Source organism: Euprymna scolopes, chromosome 6 (assembly GCF_053919585.1).
Source record: "Euprymna scolopes isolate OS-2025 chromosome 6, ASM5391958v1, whole genome shotgun sequence".
In the NCBI taxonomy this organism is placed as follows: domain Eukaryota; kingdom Metazoa; phylum Mollusca; class Cephalopoda; order Sepiida; family Sepiolidae; genus Euprymna; species Euprymna scolopes.
In genome coordinates, this window is record NC_136487.1 from 156,200,828 (window position 1) to 156,222,143 (window position 21,316).

The 21,316-nt window shown below is 28.1% G+C and overlaps 1 protein-coding gene across 24 annotated transcripts in view; it reads left to right on the top strand.

Moving 5' to 3' along the window:
* LOC145278069 (uncharacterized) overlaps nt 1-21,316 on the top strand; it is a 373,119-nt gene that overhangs the window by 331,278 nt on the left and 20,525 nt on the right. For 21 of the 24 annotated variants that reach the window (XR_013868326.1, XR_013868317.1, XR_013868318.1 and 18 more), the window contains one exon: nt 4,271-4,318. Coding sequence is in view for 4 of the 24 variants with exons in the window: in XM_080130322.1 (XP_079986448.1) it covers nt 4,271-4,318 (48 nt within the window). In the remaining 20 variants the exon portion in view is untranslated. Of the gene's footprint in view, nt 1-4,270; nt 4,319-14,230; nt 14,421-21,316 lie in introns of all 24 variants that reach the window. The other 3 variants (XR_013868314.1, XR_013868316.1, XM_080130323.1) reach the window with 1 other exon arrangement.

Sequence of the window (21,316 nt, forward strand, 5' to 3'; positions counted from 1 at the left end):
AGTGCTGAGAGTTACGATAGTAGCCGGTCAAGAGATTCGAACCCGGCCACGAAGCTATCTCTGATTCTATTAACAAGGAACAAACCATACGGTCAACGTTAACCGCAAGAAATACAGTTGACATTAACATTTACATTAAGTATAAATATCATCGACGTCCAAAGTGATTTTATGATTACAACATCATAATCTACACATGTGAGCTTAAGTGATCAGCTTTAATTTCAACTCAGAGTGTTCAGTAAGAACCGAGTTCTTAAAGGGTTTTTTTTTTAATTATTTACTATAATTATTTTTTTTATATATACAGACAGAAACTAGTGTTTTATCCTTTTGGGAATCATCAATACAGAGAGTTACGATTACAGCCAGTTGGGAGATTCAAACTTAAAATGGAGATATGATACTAAAACCTTATGTCAATCATCTTTATTCGAATTTTGTTCAAAATCTGTTGCATTTTTATTCTGAAAAATGTGTAAACATTAAAGCTTAAGCTTTGGGGATCTTAAGAAGAAATCTCAATAATCATGTTTAATGAATATCTAATGATTATGGATCAAATTTAATGCAATTCTGAATTGCTTGAAATTTTAAATTGAAGTTATGCTACCTAAAATCCTTTCGAACACTCTAAAGAAACTAAAATTTAGGAAATATTCATTGAAGGTATCTGAATTCTCACAAGGTATTTCCACTGTTTAACATTTTTGCATAAACTAAAACTAAATATAGTTCACATTTGGACCTTATGCCAAAAACAATTCATAATGATAGGTTATTTAATTGAAGAGAAAATCCAGTATATACAAATTTGAGTATACCTAGCTTTATGAAAATAAATAAGTTGTAATTTTTGTTTGTCCTTTGATGGTTTTGAAGATAGACGACCCCATAACATTCATGAAGTACATTACACAGTATTTGAATAATTATTTCATTGTTATCGAAAGAAAAACAATTCACGCTAAACATTCATAAAACAGAAATATAACTTGTCTAATTTTATAACTTGAAAGTTGTAGAAATTAAAAAAATAGAAATTTAGGAACACAGACTCTCTAAAGCACTTCTGGAAATGCTAGATGCATCTTGTTGCAATACATTTTATTTAATGAAAATATGATTATAGAAAATTGGAAGGTTCTACTTAAAGGCACTGGTGATAGAACTGACCAATCAAATGGATCAACGTTCTGCTCGCAATCAGAAACTGGAACTGTTCCATAAAAAATTTGGATATTTTAGAATTCCCACACAATTTTTTTGTGTCCACACAAAAAAGATCTTTTGCCTGCAAAATTTTAAAGTCTAGGACTTGTACAGATCAGCTACCCACCAAAAACTCTTTTTCATCTCCAAGACTCTTACAGATGAACTACCCATCAGAAACTCTTTTGAAATTATGAAATTAAACATGGCTTTTAATTCAAAAGGTCATGGGTTCAATAGAAGACTTTACATTGCTGGATCGGAATCAAAATTTGAATTATCGTAGATGAAATTTTGAGGGTTATTTACAAATTGAAAAGCTACACAAGGTCACTCAAGTACAACTTGAAAATCAGAATGACCCTGAATTTATTGAAAAGAATGCAATAGTTTTTTGCGGAATTAATACAGTGCTTGGATGAAAGGAGTTTATCTTTGATAATGCAAGAAGCCTTGGCTGATGGATGCAAAGTATTGAACATATTAAGAGAACATTATTTATTGAAAGGAAAACCCCAAATTATTTCTTTATGTATGGAACTGATGTCTCTAAAACATACGGAAGCTGAGATGGTTACAGATTATATTATAAGGACTGAAACGATGGCAAATCGTAGAAATTAAAAAATAGAAATTGTAGGAATTCAGGACTACACAGGAATTCTAAAGTATTACCAGGAAAAGGCAGTTAATTTATAAATTTATCTAAACTTATTTCAGTATGTATCACTTTACTTCATTCCCATTTATCGAGTCACTACTGAGTATATTCTTCGGTTGCATCCTAAAACTTTAAGATAAATATAAAAATAAGAAAAGATAGTATGGTGTTAAGTGCTAAGTTGCATGTGGATCTTCCTGCTAGTCTTCTATATAAATAAAACGTGTGTCTGTGTGAAAATGTTTAACCAATAAACTCTGATACTACTGATCACATAACACTGAAATTAACAGGGAATAATAATCATACACCAAGGATGCTTTTATAACGAGTAAAATCTTTGTTTGGGTGGATGAACAGTGTACAGAAGTCAGCAAGTTGAAATGCAAAAATGTTCATTTTGAAGCTTGGTTTCCATTTTCTTAAGACATACAGAAATTTCGATTTGTATAGTTGCATGTATGACTTTTATGCAGTTAAAGTTTTAATAATTTAAAAACTGAAAAATTCATCTATCTTCATCATTTAACACAAAATTCATGGTGTAATTCTACACATCTTTATTTTTGCATTTTTTATACAAATTTGATAACCATTTTAAAGAGAAAATGTTTGCATGAAATTGAAAATAATGGAATTTTATTTATTACCATATAAACGATATATATACAGGGTGACAAAAAAAAACGGGCCCCAACTCTAATTAGAGTTTTGTCCGAATGAAATGAAACTTTGGTCATAACTAGTTTATTATATTCAAAACATCACATCAAAACACTAGGGTCTTTGGTCTTTTTTTCTCCGTTCTACAGCATATGTTCTATCTCTCTCTCCCTCTCTCTCTCTCCCTCTCTCTCTCTCTCTCTCTCTCTCTATATATATATATATATATATATATATATATATATATATATATATGACCTGTACACCAGCATTGTTTGGAAGTGTGGCACAAAGCCAGAACATATTCGGTGAAGACCCCACAAAAACAATTCAACTATGGTTTTCAGCCCTGGAAAATAGCAGGCACTGGCAGTTGTGGCCAAAATTAAATAGTCTGGTTTCCACTGTCTGGCAGTGGCAGCTGGCGGAAATCACTAGCTGTCATGGTTAGCACTGTGGGTTCCTGACAATTAGTATTGGTTTGGGGCAATTACTTGTGGGTACTGCCTATGGCGGGCGCTGATGGTAGTAATGTTCTGAAGCAGTTATTTGTAATTTACTGGTGGGCACTGCCATTGTCTGTCAGCCATGACCAGTATCGGCCTTTATTGGACTGCACTGAAATTAAATTTTCTGTATTTCAGTATTGAACCCCATTGAACTGCTCTGAAATGAAATGGCCTGTCTTCAATATTCATGCACTGTCATCCAGTGGTAGGCATGTTGGTTATTGGCAGTTGTGATGGACAGTGATTTTCAGGTCACTATTGTCACTTCTTGACAGGTGTGAACTTGCAGGTAAATTACCTGTCTTCAATTGTCTGGCACTGTCATCCATCATGGTCATTGCTTTTTTAAGTTAGCTACTGTCACCTCATGCACTGGCAGGAACCGCAGTTTAAAGTCTATTCATGCTGTTTTTAGGCAGTAACTCAAGTTTTGAGGTGGTTACTTGCAGTTATTGGTGTTTACTTGTGGCCACTGACTGCCTAACAACTGTCATTCACTGGTCATAACCATCACTCAAAGGTGATCATGATCTATGTCATGTTTTGTTCCAAGCCTGAGGAAAACAAGGAGTACCCTATTTTTTGTTTTACACATTTCTAATTTGCTGTGTTGGTGTAGATATATTTTTGTACTTATGCTAAATACGGACGGTGCAATTTTTTAACCATGATCGATTTAAATGTAAGTTTATACAGTATTGTTTGTGTATGAAATGTCAGTTAAAAGTCGATAATAGTTACAAAAAAACTGTTATTTTAGCACTGTCCATATTCTGCATAAGTATCCGTTTGTGAAGTAGATCTGGTTAGGTTCATGTTTTGTTGATCTGGTTAGGTTCAAATTATCCGATTGCTTGTTGTACGACACCATTTTGTTCAGTTTGTGAGAGGCGTTAAGTGACAAATCTAGAAACGCTCAGTTTCGTTGGGAAGAGAGAGAGAGGTGGGAGAAAATAATGAATAAATATCATGCTATCACTGTTCAATGACTTGTTTTGGAATGTGAATCTTCTAGAAATTATAAGAATTTCTAATAACAAATGAAAATGAATGATATGTACAAAAACCTATATCAGATATTGGTTAGTAGTCTGATCATATTGAATTTATATGTGACGTCTGTTTTCAAAATTGTTTTTTTTTGTTTTTTGTTTTTTCCGAGACAAGAATAATTTTTGTTTTATTATATATAGAGATAAACTAGTTGAAATAATTTTTTTTCCAGGTATTCAATACTAATTTACAGTTGCTAGCTTTCTCCAACTTTCTATTGGTAAGTAAAATGTTCTTTAAATTTTTTTCTTTTTGTTTTTCTACTTTTTCTTTAAAAATTTATAACCTGCACACACAAATATCTTAAGGCAATTAAAAAAAATAGATTTTATGTAGTGTTTTATTTAATGATTATTATTTGAAATTTTATCTATTTTTGCAACCTTAAACCAAATGTTTAATAATCAATTTGAGAATAGTATTGCAAAACTATTTCTATTTCGAAATATGAACATTTCTAATCATAAATTATTATAATTAAAACTGTTTAAATATCTCCCTTTACTCTCCAAAGTTATTGACTAGAAAGATGTTATCGCATGAGTAAATTTTTGTAATAGGAAATGGCCAAACCTAATAAAAATAAAAAAATGTTAAGATAAAACTTGATAAATTCAGAAATGATGTTAAAAGAAAACATTCAGAGTTAATCTAATGAAATTTTTAAGATCTCTAAAATTCTTAAAGTGGAGCTCCAATTTCCAGACAGAAATTTAATCTACAAGATATTGCAATTAGCATAATCTACTCCTACAAGATACTATGCAAAATCCACCAGCCATATATCAAGTATTTAGAAATCAGAAGCAATTTATAGGTGTAAGCCCTGATAAAATAGAAGTGCTAAGTTCAGGAATCACCTTGCAATGCTCATTTTCTTCAGTCTTAGATGTTAAAATTAAAAAATGTCACTTAGTAATGCGTCATTTAGTAGTGTAGATATTGAAGTGCTGAGCTTTTTTATTTTCTGATTAAAACAATGCTGGGTCACTGATTGATCAGGTATGAAGATTACAAATTTAACATGCCAATGGTGAATTTACTCAAAGCATCTATGAGATGTGTTCTTTCAATTATTGAATGTTCGCACTACAAAGTTATAAATACAAATTAAATAAATTGAGGTATCAGTCATATTTTGTTTGAAAAACAAAATCCCATCTTTGATTGCATTTCATCTTATTATGCTTTGCATAAATTGTTCAAAAGAAATATTAACGCTTTGAAATATTAGTTCAATAAGTAATAGAGTAACTTCCCCTTGTTTTAGGATTTCTTCTCATTCACAGAACTTCTTGGTTAAGTAAAAAGCTATAAAATATCACATGTTATTATAGACAGAATAAAAATTTTGATCACATATTTTATTCTCATTTCTCAATTAGTTTGGTTCATAAGACAAAAACAGAAAAACCTTAATCATTTAATGCAAAGCATGCACTAAAAAAAAATGTGAAAATGTTTCATAAACTTTAGAACAAAATAATTTTATTCAACATATATTTGTCCATTTACTTCCAAATTTAATATTCGGAAATTTATTTTACATTTTTTTAACTAAGATATTGTATGATTTAGCCACATTTGATATAAAATTACTTTATTGTTTTTTATATCTGGTTGAGTGTTATTCCAATATGTGCATAACCTTTGATAACAATTATAAATAAGAAAAACTAAGCAGGTTTACTGTTTGATCCAGTTTAGGGTTAACGAGATGACCACATTACAATTGAATCTGAATTCCTTTGCACATGTACTGTTTTCTTATCAAATAATTTGTGTCATCAGCAGCAGACATTTTACATTTTTTTAATGTCTTTTGGATTCTTTTATCTGTTTTATAATTTTTAAAACCATATTCTTAATTTTTAATGCTCTAAAAATATTTCCAAATGACTAAGTTATTTTACAAACTATAAAGAAAAAACTTTTTTAAAAAAATTGCTTATTTTAGCAAAGAAGAAAAAAGTCCTCGTGTAAGGATATTTTTTTTCTACCAAAATCCTATTTGTTAGGATGTTTTTTCTCAAATTTGTTGAAGCAGGAAAGCAAATATTATTGAAAACATCCTTAATAACAAAATGAAATATGACAGTTGAAATGTTTATTTTCAAATTATTTTTTATCTATAAAATAGCAATTTTAGAATTTTATTTGATAATTTTTCTTACGAGTGGGACTCATTTTAGTGTTGCCTGGGGAAATTGAAGTTACCAATAAACTCCTGCTCCCACCCCAGAACCCCATTAATTTTCAGATTGTTGATAGAAATAAAAAGAATAAAAGGAATGCAGCCAACTAAAATAACTTATTCACAAGTATTTATAAAGGATTAAAAAACCAGAAGAAAAGATTCACAGAAAATGAAGGTGTTTTTTTTTTTTTAAATATTTTCCACAATATATTTACATAGTTATTTAGTTTGAATTTAGTGATTTAAGAATAGATAGTCTATGGGATGGATTTACTTCCTTTTTCTGTATTTATGATCTAAAGAAGGACAAGTATATTCTAAGTATTAAAATTGGAAAAACAAATATATATTTTTAAGACACTAATAAATGATCTAAATCAGAAATCAAAGTTTTGGCTTTTGTTATTAAACTTCTGATCAAAGTTAGAATTAGTAGTGGAAACTAATTCTATTTTATATATAAGATATATTAAATAAAATAATTTGACCATATTAGTTTTTGTTAAACTGTTATCCGTTTCTCCATTAGAACTGAAGCATGATATTTAATGAAACGGCCATCAACTGTAGTTATTCTTTCACTGTTTGTTTGTTTTTTTCTTATTAAATGGAATCAAGAAAAATTCTTCTAATAGCATTTCTCAGAAATTTATATTTCTACGTAGGATGAAAATAATAATCACTAATAGGAAACAATTATTTTATAAAAGTTGATTTTTAAAAATAATTTGTACTTGATATTTATCAAGAAAATCTCCATTTTATTGTGTGAGCTTATGAAAGAGTAATTCTCTTACCAAATTGTTGATGCACTCTGGCTGTCTGTATCTTCACATGTCTACAATATATTATACATATTTAAAAAAAAAACAAAGTATATAACGAGACATGCTGGCAGATGAAGATATCATTTTTAGCAGCAGCATAAACTAGTTAGGAATTACATATAGCTGATTATGTTCAATCACAATTATTAGATTTACTTATATTTTAATTTATGCAGATTTTGTATATATTATTATTATAGTCAATTTTCTACCGATTCTTATATATTATGAAGTTATGATTTTAAAAATATATTCATATGACATAGGTGCATTAGCTAGAACCGAAACAAAAACTTATGAAGAATTCTTGGTAAAATTATTTATTATAAGAAATGGAAGGTCATAACAATTTAACGACGATCACTCAGAAGAAAAGCGTGACACACAAAATAACACATGCGCTATCATATTAATATATAGATAAGAATATAAGTAGATGATCATGATATTCAAAAACTGCAACACAGTGGGGGTGATAAAAGTATGAAGGTACAGGGGGTTACAAAACAATTTTTCTGAAATGCAAACATTTGTTTTCAGTATGATGCAATAATTCATGGGGGAGGGGGTCAACCATATTTACTTGGAATTCCTAGTTAGGTCATATTTTTTGTCACTTTTTCATTCTCCTTATTTATTTTTTCTTATCTTTTTTTCTTATTTCACTGTTCATTTCATGAGTGTATCTCCAAAGATGTCCAAGGTGAATGACTCTCGCAGATTTCATTAACCTTTTTTCCTTTGTTATGCCATCATCATCATATACAAGTCAAACCATTAAATAGGGGGTATTAACCCTTTATGATCTAAATTATGATGTAGATGATTAAAAAAATATATTGTTAATTTTAGATGGCGCCATACTGAATGTAAGCAATAGACAGCTGCAATCCATAGGTATCTGGCATCTACCCAGATATTGAACTAAATGTACAAGGCATGTTTGAATCAATTCCCACTTTATTTATGCCATTGTATTCATTTATTTACGACTGAAAGAATTAGTCCACCAAAATCATAAAGGATTAATTGCATCATTTGTCTTAGGCTGGAACAAATCAACTATAGTGAATTCTAATCAACAACTGACCTTTTTATGCTTCAATCTTTTTCTTGCTTTATACTTCAAATTGTGCAACTTCTCCCTCTCTTTTTATATCTGTCATCATTTTATATCCATGTTCCATTCCCAAAGTAGAAATCTGCCATGTTGCAATGAAAGTAAGGATATAAGTTCGTTTAACACATCTGTTAGGATGTTTGATGAGAATCTTAAACTGTCTACTCTCCCTTGTCACCTCTTTCTACGTCTGTGAACCTCCTCGACATTTGTTTGCTTTATCTTCTGCATCATATTAGAACATTACAGTATAACAATTTTGAAAACAAAGTTCTGTTGCAATTATAAAATGATTCAAATATAAATATTATAAAATCTATTTGGAAATGCTGCTGGATGCACTTCAGGCATACAAATCTAAAAAGGTTTTTTGGTATTAAAAATGAAACGATTTTCAAGACCCAGTGATTTTCTTTTTTTTTAGTCACCATTTATCAAGGCCAAGAGGCACTCAGTTGCAGATAAGGGTTAACTGAAATCGCATCATCAGTTGAAACTGATGTGCAATAAACTGAGTTTAATAATCGAGACTGTTCACATCGAGTACTGGATTCGAAACTATGTTGCTATGCAAAGCAGTTTTTGTCCATGGAAATTCCTCTTGATGCTAGGCACATGAAAAAGGGAAAGTCTTTTTCTATTTTGGTAGGAAGAATAATTCTTTCTGAGAATGTTTTGCAAGCAGGAACGAGATTGGAGCTCAGATGAGTATCTTCGATGAGAAAATGGCAAAGTGAGAAAGGGACTGTAAGGAATGGAAGAGCTCCAAATATGTTTTGTAGTTGATTGTGAATTTTGTCCAAGCAACATACTCTCTTATATTTTGGTAAAGGAGTCTCATACTTTCTGGAACAGTGGAATGTTCCAATCATTTTTTCAGCAATAGATTGGATGTAAATTTTCAGCTTTAGATCTGGGTTGAAAGTTAATTCTCAAAGATTCATTCATTTTGACTGGTGCAAAACCAAAAAATCTGAATATTGGTGAAATGAGAAAAATTTGGTTTTACAAATATTAAAAGAATTTGATGGAAAATTTGCCATAAAGCAGTTTGAGTATTACAATTATATTTTGTAAAGTTTTGAGTTTTTTTTATCATGGATTTCATTCCATTGAGATATCAATGGAACCCCAAAGAAATTGTAGAATAGGAGAAGACTTGATCAAATATAGTGGCCGGTAAATCCTTTTTTGGTAATAAGCTAGATAAATCTAATTATGGGTTTCAATCAACTTGATTTCATTGATGTCAGGCATCTAGCAGACATGAAAACGTAGTATTAAAAATTTCAAGAATTAGTTTAGAACGGTAATTAACGTTAAGGTGTAGAGGAGTGGTGATCTGAATCCACATTTTCTCTGATAATATAAACTCCAAAATATGATATTGAATCATACATGATATCAACTCCAAAATATGATATTGAATCATACATGATATCAACTCCAAAATATGATATCATACATATTATAAAAAAATCCAAAATATATCATATATGATATGAACTCCAAAATATGATATACCATATATGATATCAACTCCAAAATATGATATACCATATATGATATCAACTTCAAAATATGATATACCATATATGATATCAACTTCAAAATATGATATACCATATATATCAACTCCAAATATGATATACCATATATCATATGAACTTCAAAATATGATATACCATATATGATATCAACTTCAAAATATGATATACCATATATGATATCAACTTCAAAATATGATATACCATATATGATATCAACTTCAAAATATGATATAACCATATATGATATCAACTTCAAAATATGATATATATATATCAACTAAAAAATATAATATATCATATATGATATCAACTTCAAAATATGATATACCATATATGATATTGACTCCAAAATCTGATACCATATATGATATCGACTCCAAAATATGATACCATATATGATATCGACTCTAAAATATGATACCATATATGATATCGACTCTAAAATATGATACCATATATGATATCGACTCCAAAATATGATACCATATATGATATCGACTCCAAAATATGATACCATATATGATATCGACTTCAAAATCTGATACCATATATGATATCGACTCCAAAATCTGATACCATATATGATATCGACTCCAACATATGATACCATATATGATATCGACTCCAAAATATGATACCATATATGATATCGACTCCAAAATATGATATATCATATATGACACCAACTCCAAAATATGATAAATCATATGACACCAACTCCAAAATATGATAAATCATATGACACCAACTCCAAAATATGATAAATCATATATGACACCAACTCCAAAATATGATAAATCATATATGACACCAACTCCAAAATATGATAAATCATATATGACACCAACTCCAAAATATGATAAATCATATATGATATCAACTCCAAAATATGATATATCATGTATGATATCAACTCCAAAATATGATATATCATGTATGATATCAACTCCAAAATATGATATATCATGTATGATATCAACTCCAAAATATGATATATCATGTATGATATCAACTCCAAAATATGATATATCATGTATGATATCAACTCCAAAATATGATATATCATGTATGATATCAACTCCAAAATATGATATATCATGTATGATATCAACTCCAAAATATGATATATCATGTATGATATCAACTCCAAAATATGATATATCATGTATGATATCAACTCCAAAATATGATATATCATGTATGATATCAACTCCAAAATATGATATATCATGTATGATATCAACTCCAAAATATGATATATCATGTATGATATCAACTCCAAAATATGATATATCATGTATGATATCAACTCCAAAATATGATATATCATGTATGATATCAACTCCAAAATATGATATATCATGTATGATATCAACTCCAAAATATGATATATCATGTATGATATCAACTCCAAAATATGATATATCATGTATGATATCAACTCCAAAATATGATATATCATGTATGATATCAACTCCAAAATATGATATATCATGTATGATATCAACTCCAAAATATATTGATATCAAATATGATATCAACTGCAAAATATATTGATATCAAATATGATATCAACTGCAAAATATATTGATATCAAATATGATATCAACTGCAAAATATATTGATATCAAATATGATATCAACTGCAAAATATATTGATATCAAATATGATATCAACTGCAAAATATATTGATATCAAATATGATATCAACTGCAAAATATATTGATATCAAATATGATATCAACTGCAAAATATATTGATATCAAATATGATATCAACTGCAAAATATATTGATATCAAATATATCAACTGCAAAATATATTGATATCAAATATATCAACTGCAAAATATATTGATATCAAATATATCAACTGCAAAATATATTGATATACCAACTCCAAAATATATTATATCATATGATATCAACTCCAAAATATATATTATATCATATATATGAACTCCAAAATATATATTATATCATATGATATCAACTCCAAAATATATATTATATCATATGATATCAACTCCAAAATATATATTATATCATATGATATCAACTCCAAAATATGATATATTATATCTGAGATCAGCTCCAAAATATATCATATCTGATATCAACTCCAACATATGATATCATATATGATATCAACTCCAAAATAGGATATATATATATATGTCAACTCCAAAATATGATATCATATATGTCAACTCCAAAATATGATATCATATATGTCAACTCCAAAATATGATATCATATATGTCAACTCCAAAATATGATTTTAAAAAAAATTAATCTGCTTCAGATTAAGGGATAAACTTAGTTTTAAAATTGAGTAAACCAAAAATTATTCAAGGAAATGTGTAAAAATGTTATTTTCAAAATTAAATTTTTTGAACAATATTTGTTTTGTATCATCAAACCAACATAATAATTTCATTTTTTTATGAATTCATAAAAAAATACTAATGTAAGTATTTGTGTAGAAAACTATACAAATACTTACATAAGTATTTTTTTAGTCTTCTAAAGTTGAATTTGTTTTTCAGTTCAGAGAATTCTGTAAAATATTTTAATAAAATAGGTTTGAATATTTTTTTAGCTAAATTATAAAATAGTCTAATTTGTGTTGAAATTGATGCAGCTGAAATGATTTTTATATTATTATTAATGTCAGCAATGTTTGTTTAAATCGGTTGTTTGTTTCTTTAGAGGTTTATCAGTTGATGACATTTTCAAATCACACTAAACAAAGTAGAAAGTGCGCCATAGGTTTACTTTAGACGGCCTGATAACTCTTGTCCCCCACCCCTCTATTTTGTTTTTTAGTCCTCACATTTCGTAAGTTATCTTTATGGTGAAGGGGGGTATTTTCTGATTCTGGCTGTTCAATATTACTCAGCTGTCAACCTAGTCATCGTAACTCTTATCCTTGAGTTGTTCTGAACCTTGATAAGTAATAACTCATTAGTATTCATTGTGTGTGTGTATATATATATATATATAATATATATATCACCATCTTAGTATGAAGGAAGACATTTTTGGTACAATTAGTTATTCATTTACATTACCATGTTTTTGGTTTATGTCATAAAGTAAGAGTTGTGCAATATATTTGGAACAAAAAAAGATATTTTAAGAAAAATAAGTCAAGGTTTTATTTTCTCACTTTATGGTGGTTTGACATAAAAGCAATAACTGAATAATTTCCACTATTGATTTTCGAGTTTGATAACGTTTTACTTCTAACGTTGATTCTCTTTAGTTATTCAATTAGAAATGCAAACTATTTTATGTATGCAATTAATCAGGATATTTTCAAGAAACGATAGAACACTTATGCAGCATTTTTATTTTAAAGAAAAAATCCGTGTTTGGAAATTATCATATTTTTTTATACAAAATATAATTTGGGCAAATTTTAAAACGATTCTGATATAACAACTATCACAAAAAAATTGAAAAAAATAAAATAAAAAACATTGTCCGAAATACATTAGTTTAAACTAATGTGGTTTAATTTTATTTATTAAGCAACACTAAAAATTAAGGAAAATAATAAAATAAAGTTAAGAAAATTTCAGTTTAATGTATTAATCTTTTAAAAATAAAATTAAGCTTTTTTTTTTAATCCTATGAATAACAGTAAAATTTATCCTTTTTTTTTTTTTTTTTTTTTTTTTTTTATCAGTGATCATTATTAGATATTAACTCTTTCAAGTTCTTAACTTTAATGATTAGATTTTTTTAGAATATTACCTTAGCTTCAAAAGGGAAGGAACAACTTTGAAAACTATTTGTTTGCCTCACTGTCATCGTCATTCGATAAGATTTTCTAATTGTGGTTTGTTTATCAGATGCTCAGCACATTAAAAGAAATATGGAAGATCAACCATTTTGATTTGTGTATCAAACATTCCAAAACTTGAATTCAACTTCTGTAGATGTCTACATTAAACAATACTAACATTAAAGCTGATATAATCCTGAAAATATTCAAACATTTCTCTCAATATTTTCAAATCATTTTCTGATTTTTTAAAATCCCTGTCTGAATTTTAGAATACTTTCTCAACTAAAGTAAACTTTCAATTATATTATGCACCAGAGAATGTATTTCCAGCAACTCAATTTTTTTGTTTATCTTTCATTTTTATATTCTTGTTAAATCTTTTTTTTTTTTTTTTTTAATTCAGACTCTATTTAACTCTTCTAGTTATCTGGGATTGAACCCAAAAGAAATTCAAGCCAAACTACAAAAGCTAGCTGCATACATTTGTGTGTTACAGCAATATGGTGGTAGGGGGCGCACTAATAATTAGCACATCTACCATTTAAACTCCAGAAACATATTTTTTTAACTCTTCCCCTTGAAATTTATATAAAAGCTTTGAACACATGCACACATTTGAAATTAACATGCACATTTCTAACAGAATCAATAATTACAGCAAGAAATAAAACGGAACAGAAAAGAGCTTACATCGCCACTCGGTTCATCCTTGACTGATGAAGGTGAAAGGTTCACCGAAAACTTTTGCTCCCTAATAAAATAGAATAATATACTTATACTTGTAAATGTTCGACCAAGCAAGCAATGCCCGTGAAAGACTAACCAACAAAACAGTGAGTTACAGATTTCTGTATTTTATTGTTTTTGAATTGTTTTTTCGGAGGCCAACTCTACACATGCACACACACACGTACACACACACTTATATTGTCTTAAGACTTGTTCAATTGTTTGCTTTTTGTTTGCTTTCATTTGTTTTTCTTTGAATCTCTTCTAGTCCTTTTTCTATTTCCTACACTTCCTATCCTCTTCATTAACGGCCATTATTGCGTATTTTTCGCTACATGTTGATATAACGGTTTAATTCTCAACTCCATATTCTTTACTCGATCTGTTTTAGTGTAAATGAGTATTTGGCAGTTGTCTGGTTGCTGTTGCCACTTAAACTCAGAAATGTTAGTGAATGAACGCAAAAGCTGTTGAGAGCGTCCTCCTCTTCCTCCTCCATTTCATGTCAAGTTAGAAAAGAAAACTAATTTTATTGGCAGCAATTTTTACAATTTTTTGTTACTTTTTGTTAGTTTATTTGGTTTTATTTGTTGCTGCATTAACAAAACAGAAAAGCGGGATAGAGAGAACGACTGATGCTGCTCCGATGCTGCGTTTCATTCACAACATCCATTTAACCATGCCAGGTGTGATCTCATACCTTGAGGGTCCCAAGCCCCTAAATGGGAGGGAATGGATGCTCACTGGACATTTGGCATTTTCTGATACTTTCATATTCCCTGCACTCTCATCTAACAATCGTTTATCAACCACTGACTTGTAGGAATTTCACATTGCCCTCTTGTTGATAAAAAGATCTCTTGGCTATTTATGCATGAATAACTCTTATTTCATCAGAAATGTTCTCTGAGGTTCAAAGCTAAACAAAACAATCAAAATATCAGCATTAATTTTTTGTATCATTTTTATTTTCATTTTTTTTTTTTTTTTTTAAATTATCATAATTCAATCAGTGATAATTGTTTAAAAACCTCATTTTGAAAATCCTTTTGTTTTTAAACCCCTCCTTTTTTGTCACCCCACGTTATGCAGTGCACCCCATTAACTGTAAAGACAAAAAGTGAAGATGTCAGATTTACCAAAGAATTTAAAAGGCCCCGACCCTACCTCCATCCTTCATCCACATTCTCTTTTCTAAAAGAGTACCTTACATACTTGTTAATTCGTTTTCTACTGAAATTTTCATTCTTTGTCTCGTCCTGCAAATTTGTGCATTTTCTGTTATAAACATAGTTGAATAATCCTACAACAAAACACACATTTTTATTCTAATAAAAAGTTTACAAACTTATCATGCAACTAGGCATTCAACACCAAACTCTTTATTCTAAATGATAACATGTTTTTATGAAGATATTAAATTATTTTCATTTATCCAAACTCATGATTATTTAGTTTTTTAGAAAAAGACTCTCCGTTTATGATTTCAGATTTTATTTCTATGCTTTTTGTTCTATCGTGTATGACATTGAAAGATGTTGACCTTTGACACGTTATCTGATTTAGATGAAAGGACATAAATCCTTGAATCTTTTAATGCAAGGGTCTCCAAAGTTTTTTTATAGGGGCATATTACTGACCTTTTTAGGCAGGCCAAAATGATCTGAACATATTTTATACTGTTTTAATTATTAGCTTTGTTTTTTAGTGAAGTTGATTCTTCAAAACTTCATTCTTTTAATCATTTTCTGAACAAAAAGGAAAATCCACACTATTTTCACACATTTCTATCTTTTTAAAAAAAGATTTGAATATTTTTATGTTTTCAATAAGAGCTCTGTGGGCCGGATCTGGTCTGTGGGCCATAGTTTGGAGATCCCTGTTTAAATGCAATAAAGTTATAATTTTTGTCTGTTTATTTGTTCACAAAATCCTCCCTCATGCTAAATGCTCATAACCATATATTTTTTTCTTAAAATGACAATTTGCATATTTCACATTTAGTCAAGATTATTGGCAGTGGGGGAATCTGCATTTGTGTTTGACATAGAAAATAAGTACATTTTCCTTCATTTCTATAATTTCAAGTTCAAAATAAAATGAAAAATGAGTATAGACAAAAATAAGAAGTTCAGGGCTTGGAGCAGAAGTGATTATCAGTCCTCATTGATTCCCAGGAAACATTCGGTGTGTCACAAGGTGGTTAAAGAAAATAATGTAGTTATCCATTATTATTTAATGCCACTGTACTTAAAGTTCATCTCACCTAATCTATGGTGATTACATCAATAGGTCCCACCCTAAAAATTGAACATTTAATTTTTATAATGTAAAAATTAACAAATGTAATATGCTATGAACTGGGTGCAAAAGATTGTAGTTTTTCATTCAATCCTATGTAACATTGGGTTTTCATGATGATAAAATTTATAAGAATTATATTGAAAGGAATGCAAATAAAACAATCCAACTTGCATCGTAATATAATATGGTGGTGGTGGTGGTGGGGGGGCATGATGATAGGAAGTTATCTGCATGTTTTGTTTTCCTAGAACAAAATTCAGTTACAGTTTAATATATTTTGATATATTTAGAATTTTTGAATTAGTTTAATTCTTTTTTATTTATTCATCAAAAGTAAATTGAAACAAATATTAAATTAGTCAAAAATAGAATTTTTTATTCATTTTTATTTTATTGAACATGGATTAAATTATTTGAGATTAGAAAAATTTAATTCATATTACACATCATATTAAAATTGCTAAATTGTGTTTATTAATGACCTATGACTGAGCTTAGCACAGATGTTTAGCTAATATTAAGAATGAGCTTTGACACGGTTTTTGCATTCATAGCAGCACATTAATTGCAAGCTAAGTTTTTTTTTTTTCCAAAGAGGTTGAAAAAAATCCATGCATTATTTTTTTCTAATGAACAAAATTTTATGTCATTATTTTTTAAGAGATAAAATTAAATAAAATCCATTCATATTACAGTGGAATTCATAAAGACAGGTTTTACTGTTTAATGTTGTTCCTTAACACAATATTTCTTTCTAATCAACTTTTTTATACTAATGAATCGTTAAACAAAGGCTATGTTGGGCAGAGATGAAGATGGCTGGATTGTCAGTTGAAATAATATTCTGAAAGGATTAAAAAATGAATGGAATGAACAAAAAAAAATGATTACTTATGATGACCGTTTATAGACAATCATGTATTTACATTTTTAAAACGAGTTTTATATTGACATAACAAATCATGTCTTGAATGTAGGAAAAATGTAAAAAGCAGACTTTTTTGTTAGTAATATTTAAAACGATAAATTTATGAACTTCTATTGAAAAAAATTCATGAGCTAACCATTTTTAAAATTTTACATGAAAATTGACACCGGCTTAAAAAGTGACTTTATTTGATTTGAAAAAAACTTCAGTTGACCATTTCAAAATAATTGGGAAATGATTTAAATTTTTAATCTTGTTAAAATGTGATTTTTACGCAAAACATTAAGCTTGTTTTCTTCTAGATAGAACAAACATGAAACAAATATTTCTGAATTATAGATAAAAAAGTAATTTTCAAGAAAACTGTCCATGCTTACATATTTGCAATTTTACCTTTATTTCTAAAAACCACGTTCATCTGTAGACAAAACAATTGTTCTTTATTTCTATTCTTTTTTTTTTTTAATTCCTTTTTCCAGTGGAAATAGATTCTTAAACTCTACAACATCTAATTTGTTAGTGGCAAAAAGTTTACCCTTTTTTGGTGGCCAAAATAAAAGTGCTTCAAATCGTTTCTGTGCTCATGCTAAACCACTTGAACGAATATTTTGAGCGAAGCAGAGGCATTTCTCTGAATTTGTTGAACTTGCCCTTTTGATCCACTGTGCATAGAAGGCCAGATTTTTCCTTCAATAAACATGTTGAGGCGTTTTGCAGTATGGACATCAAAAGCGAAAAAGTGATCAAAAAATAAATGTATAACAAATAAATGTTAGCAAAGGCAAGATAAGTTACTTTTCTACCTATCCTGATAAGTTTTTTTTTTACAGTTTAACTTATTTTAAAGCGTTTATTTACTTGGAAACACAAAAAGAGCCAAGCCTTAATTTAGAAGAAAAAAATAGCTTATATTAGAGAGTTATTTGGAATGTTTCGATAAGTAAAAATTTGACAATTAAACAAAATATTAATAAAAACCCACCCAATCAATGTCACAGTGACATTTGAGTGGGTTTCTATCGGGGGTTTTTTTTTTCATTTTTTAGCTAAACATTACCAGCTATTCTAGCTAAGTACATCTATTATATTTTTCGACATTATTTTTCTATTTACTGATTATTGCCTTAGTAAATTAGTCCTAACATAGTTTTTTGTTTACATTATTTTGATTTTAACTGCGAAACATAATCTAAATATTTTTATGGCAAAAAATATAATTCAACACTTGTTGCTATTTCTCAAATTCCAATGCAGTTATACTATTGAGACTCTTAACATAAAGAAAGAAAATTGAGTTTACTTTGAAACGTAATAATTCTTTCTTGATTGTGAAGCAAACAAGTACTGCAAATCCTGTAGATGACTAATCAAGGCATTACAATCTTTTGAAAGCTGATTGCTTTATGTACAGCTGATGTGCATAAATTTACATAGAAACAAAGGGAATCTCAAAATAGTAACGAGTCTGTGAATGTTACTGCTGACAACAATTGGTGTTAGACAAAGCACATCTCAGGAATTGTAAAAAAGACCCAAGATAATATTGACAAATTTTGTGATTATTGTATAAAATATGGACAGGATTGAGACCTTTCAGATGTAAAAAAAAAAAAAAAAAAAAAAAAAAGTTAAATAAAATAAAAACTTTACAGAAGTTATTCTGACGTTAAAGAAGGAAATATAGACATTAAAAAAAATAAAACCTTTTTTCTCTATTAATATTCACATTGGATTGTATAAATGTATTTTTTTTTTTCATTTAATAACAAAATTATGTAGTGTTTTTATCGAGAGACTTATGAAGGAATTAAAAACTAAATCTGATGAGCTTTTTTGTCTAGTTTAAAAAAAAACAAAAAACAAATTGATACTTAATTTTGGATTACCATGCAAACTTTATATTTAATAAAAACAAAGAATTAACTTTATTTTTGTTAAGGACAACTTTACTAAAAGGAAGTCAATCCTATTTTTAGAAAAGTATGAAAACATTTGATTCATAAATCAGCTCAAAACTAGTTAATAATTATGAACAAGTGTCGCTGTTTGAAGTAGACAAGGTTTTGATTTGATTTTAGGATTATTTTTTAATTTATCAAACAAACAAATGTTATTGTCAAGATGTTTATGAACAAAACAAAACTGCTATATGTAAAAAGCCTATGACAAATTGAATGATATTTCTATGAGAAAAGATATGTCTATTTGCTGTTAAAAACTGGGAATGGTGCTTAAAAGGAGACACTAACTTTTAAACACTGGAAGTTGGCACATGCATTTCTCAATTTAGGTATGGAAGCACAGAATCGATACAATTTTCAATTATATTTTGTTCATTTTTTTAACTTAATTAAACATGTTTTAAAAAAAAAAACAATTGATAAAAAAGTATATGTATTTTTATATATTTTTATAAATTTTTTGTTAATATATTTTTTCAAGCATATTTAGGTTTTGTTCTTTGTTGTTTTTTTTTTTTGTTTTTTTTATAAATATAGTTAGTTTTTTTTTTAAATTTAAATTTGTGTAATCTATTACAATCTTTTTTTTTTGTTATATTTTTTTCAAACATATTTAGGTTTTGTTCTTTGTTTTTTTTGTTTTTTTTTTATAAATATAGTTAGTTTTTTTTTTTAAATTTAAATCTGTGTAATCTATTACAATCTTTTTTGTGTTAATATATTTTTTCTAACATATTTACAATTTTTTCCCCAAAAACGTTTTTTTTTTAATTTATTTAAACCTGTGCAGTCTATTACGATTGTTGCCGATTTAGAAAAAATATTGTTACAGTTAACTATATTTTACGTTTATTTTTTACTCCTTTATAATAAAAATAAAACTTTCTTTATCAATTGATTTTGCATTGTTAATCGCATAGAAATATCTAAACACTTTGACAAAATAAAAAGTTATTTGAAAAAGATATGCGATTAAAAACACAAAATCAATTGATTAAGAATGTTTATGTATTTTATATATTTTTATAATATGGGGGTAAAAAATAAACGTGAAATATAGTTAACTAAAAACATGTTTTTTTTGGGGGGGGGGTTAAATCGGCAACAATCGTAATAATCTGCGCAGGTTTACAAAAAATATATGGTGAATAAAGTATATTAAATATAGTACATTTGAAAAAAAATAAAACATAACCATGTTATAAAAAAATATTAACAAAAATATCTTAATATTTTGCCCAAAAGTTTTGAAGAATAGCGAAAGTATTGTATCCATTTTGTGCTTCCATAACTCAATTGACACACCAGCTGCCATGTTTGAAACTTTGGATCTGGTTTTATGCACCATTACCTAAAATATAATTGAAAATTGTATTGATTCTGTGCTTCCATATTTCAATCAAGAGACGTGGGTGCCAACTTCCAGTGTATTTGAAAGTTAGGGTCTCCCTTTATTCACCATACACTTGTGGATGTTATTTGATTTTGTTATTACAATGCTATATTCTATATGATTGTTTTAGATTGTGAGGAAAAGCAAATGAAATAAAGGGTAAATAATAACAAAAATGGTTAGAGGAATGGAGTGATGTAAGTAATAAAATGAGAAAGTAGAAACAAAGTTTATTATGACATCAAAATTTTTCTGAAATCCTTTAACTTAGAAAATTGGACGTGTCGAAAAGTGACTGCATTGTTTATTGATTCTGTTGTAAAGTTCTTAAGATTGTGATGCGTCAAATTTTTTTTTTTAAATAATTGTACAACTTAAAGTATGTAATTTACTTTTGCAATTGGTAGAGGTCAC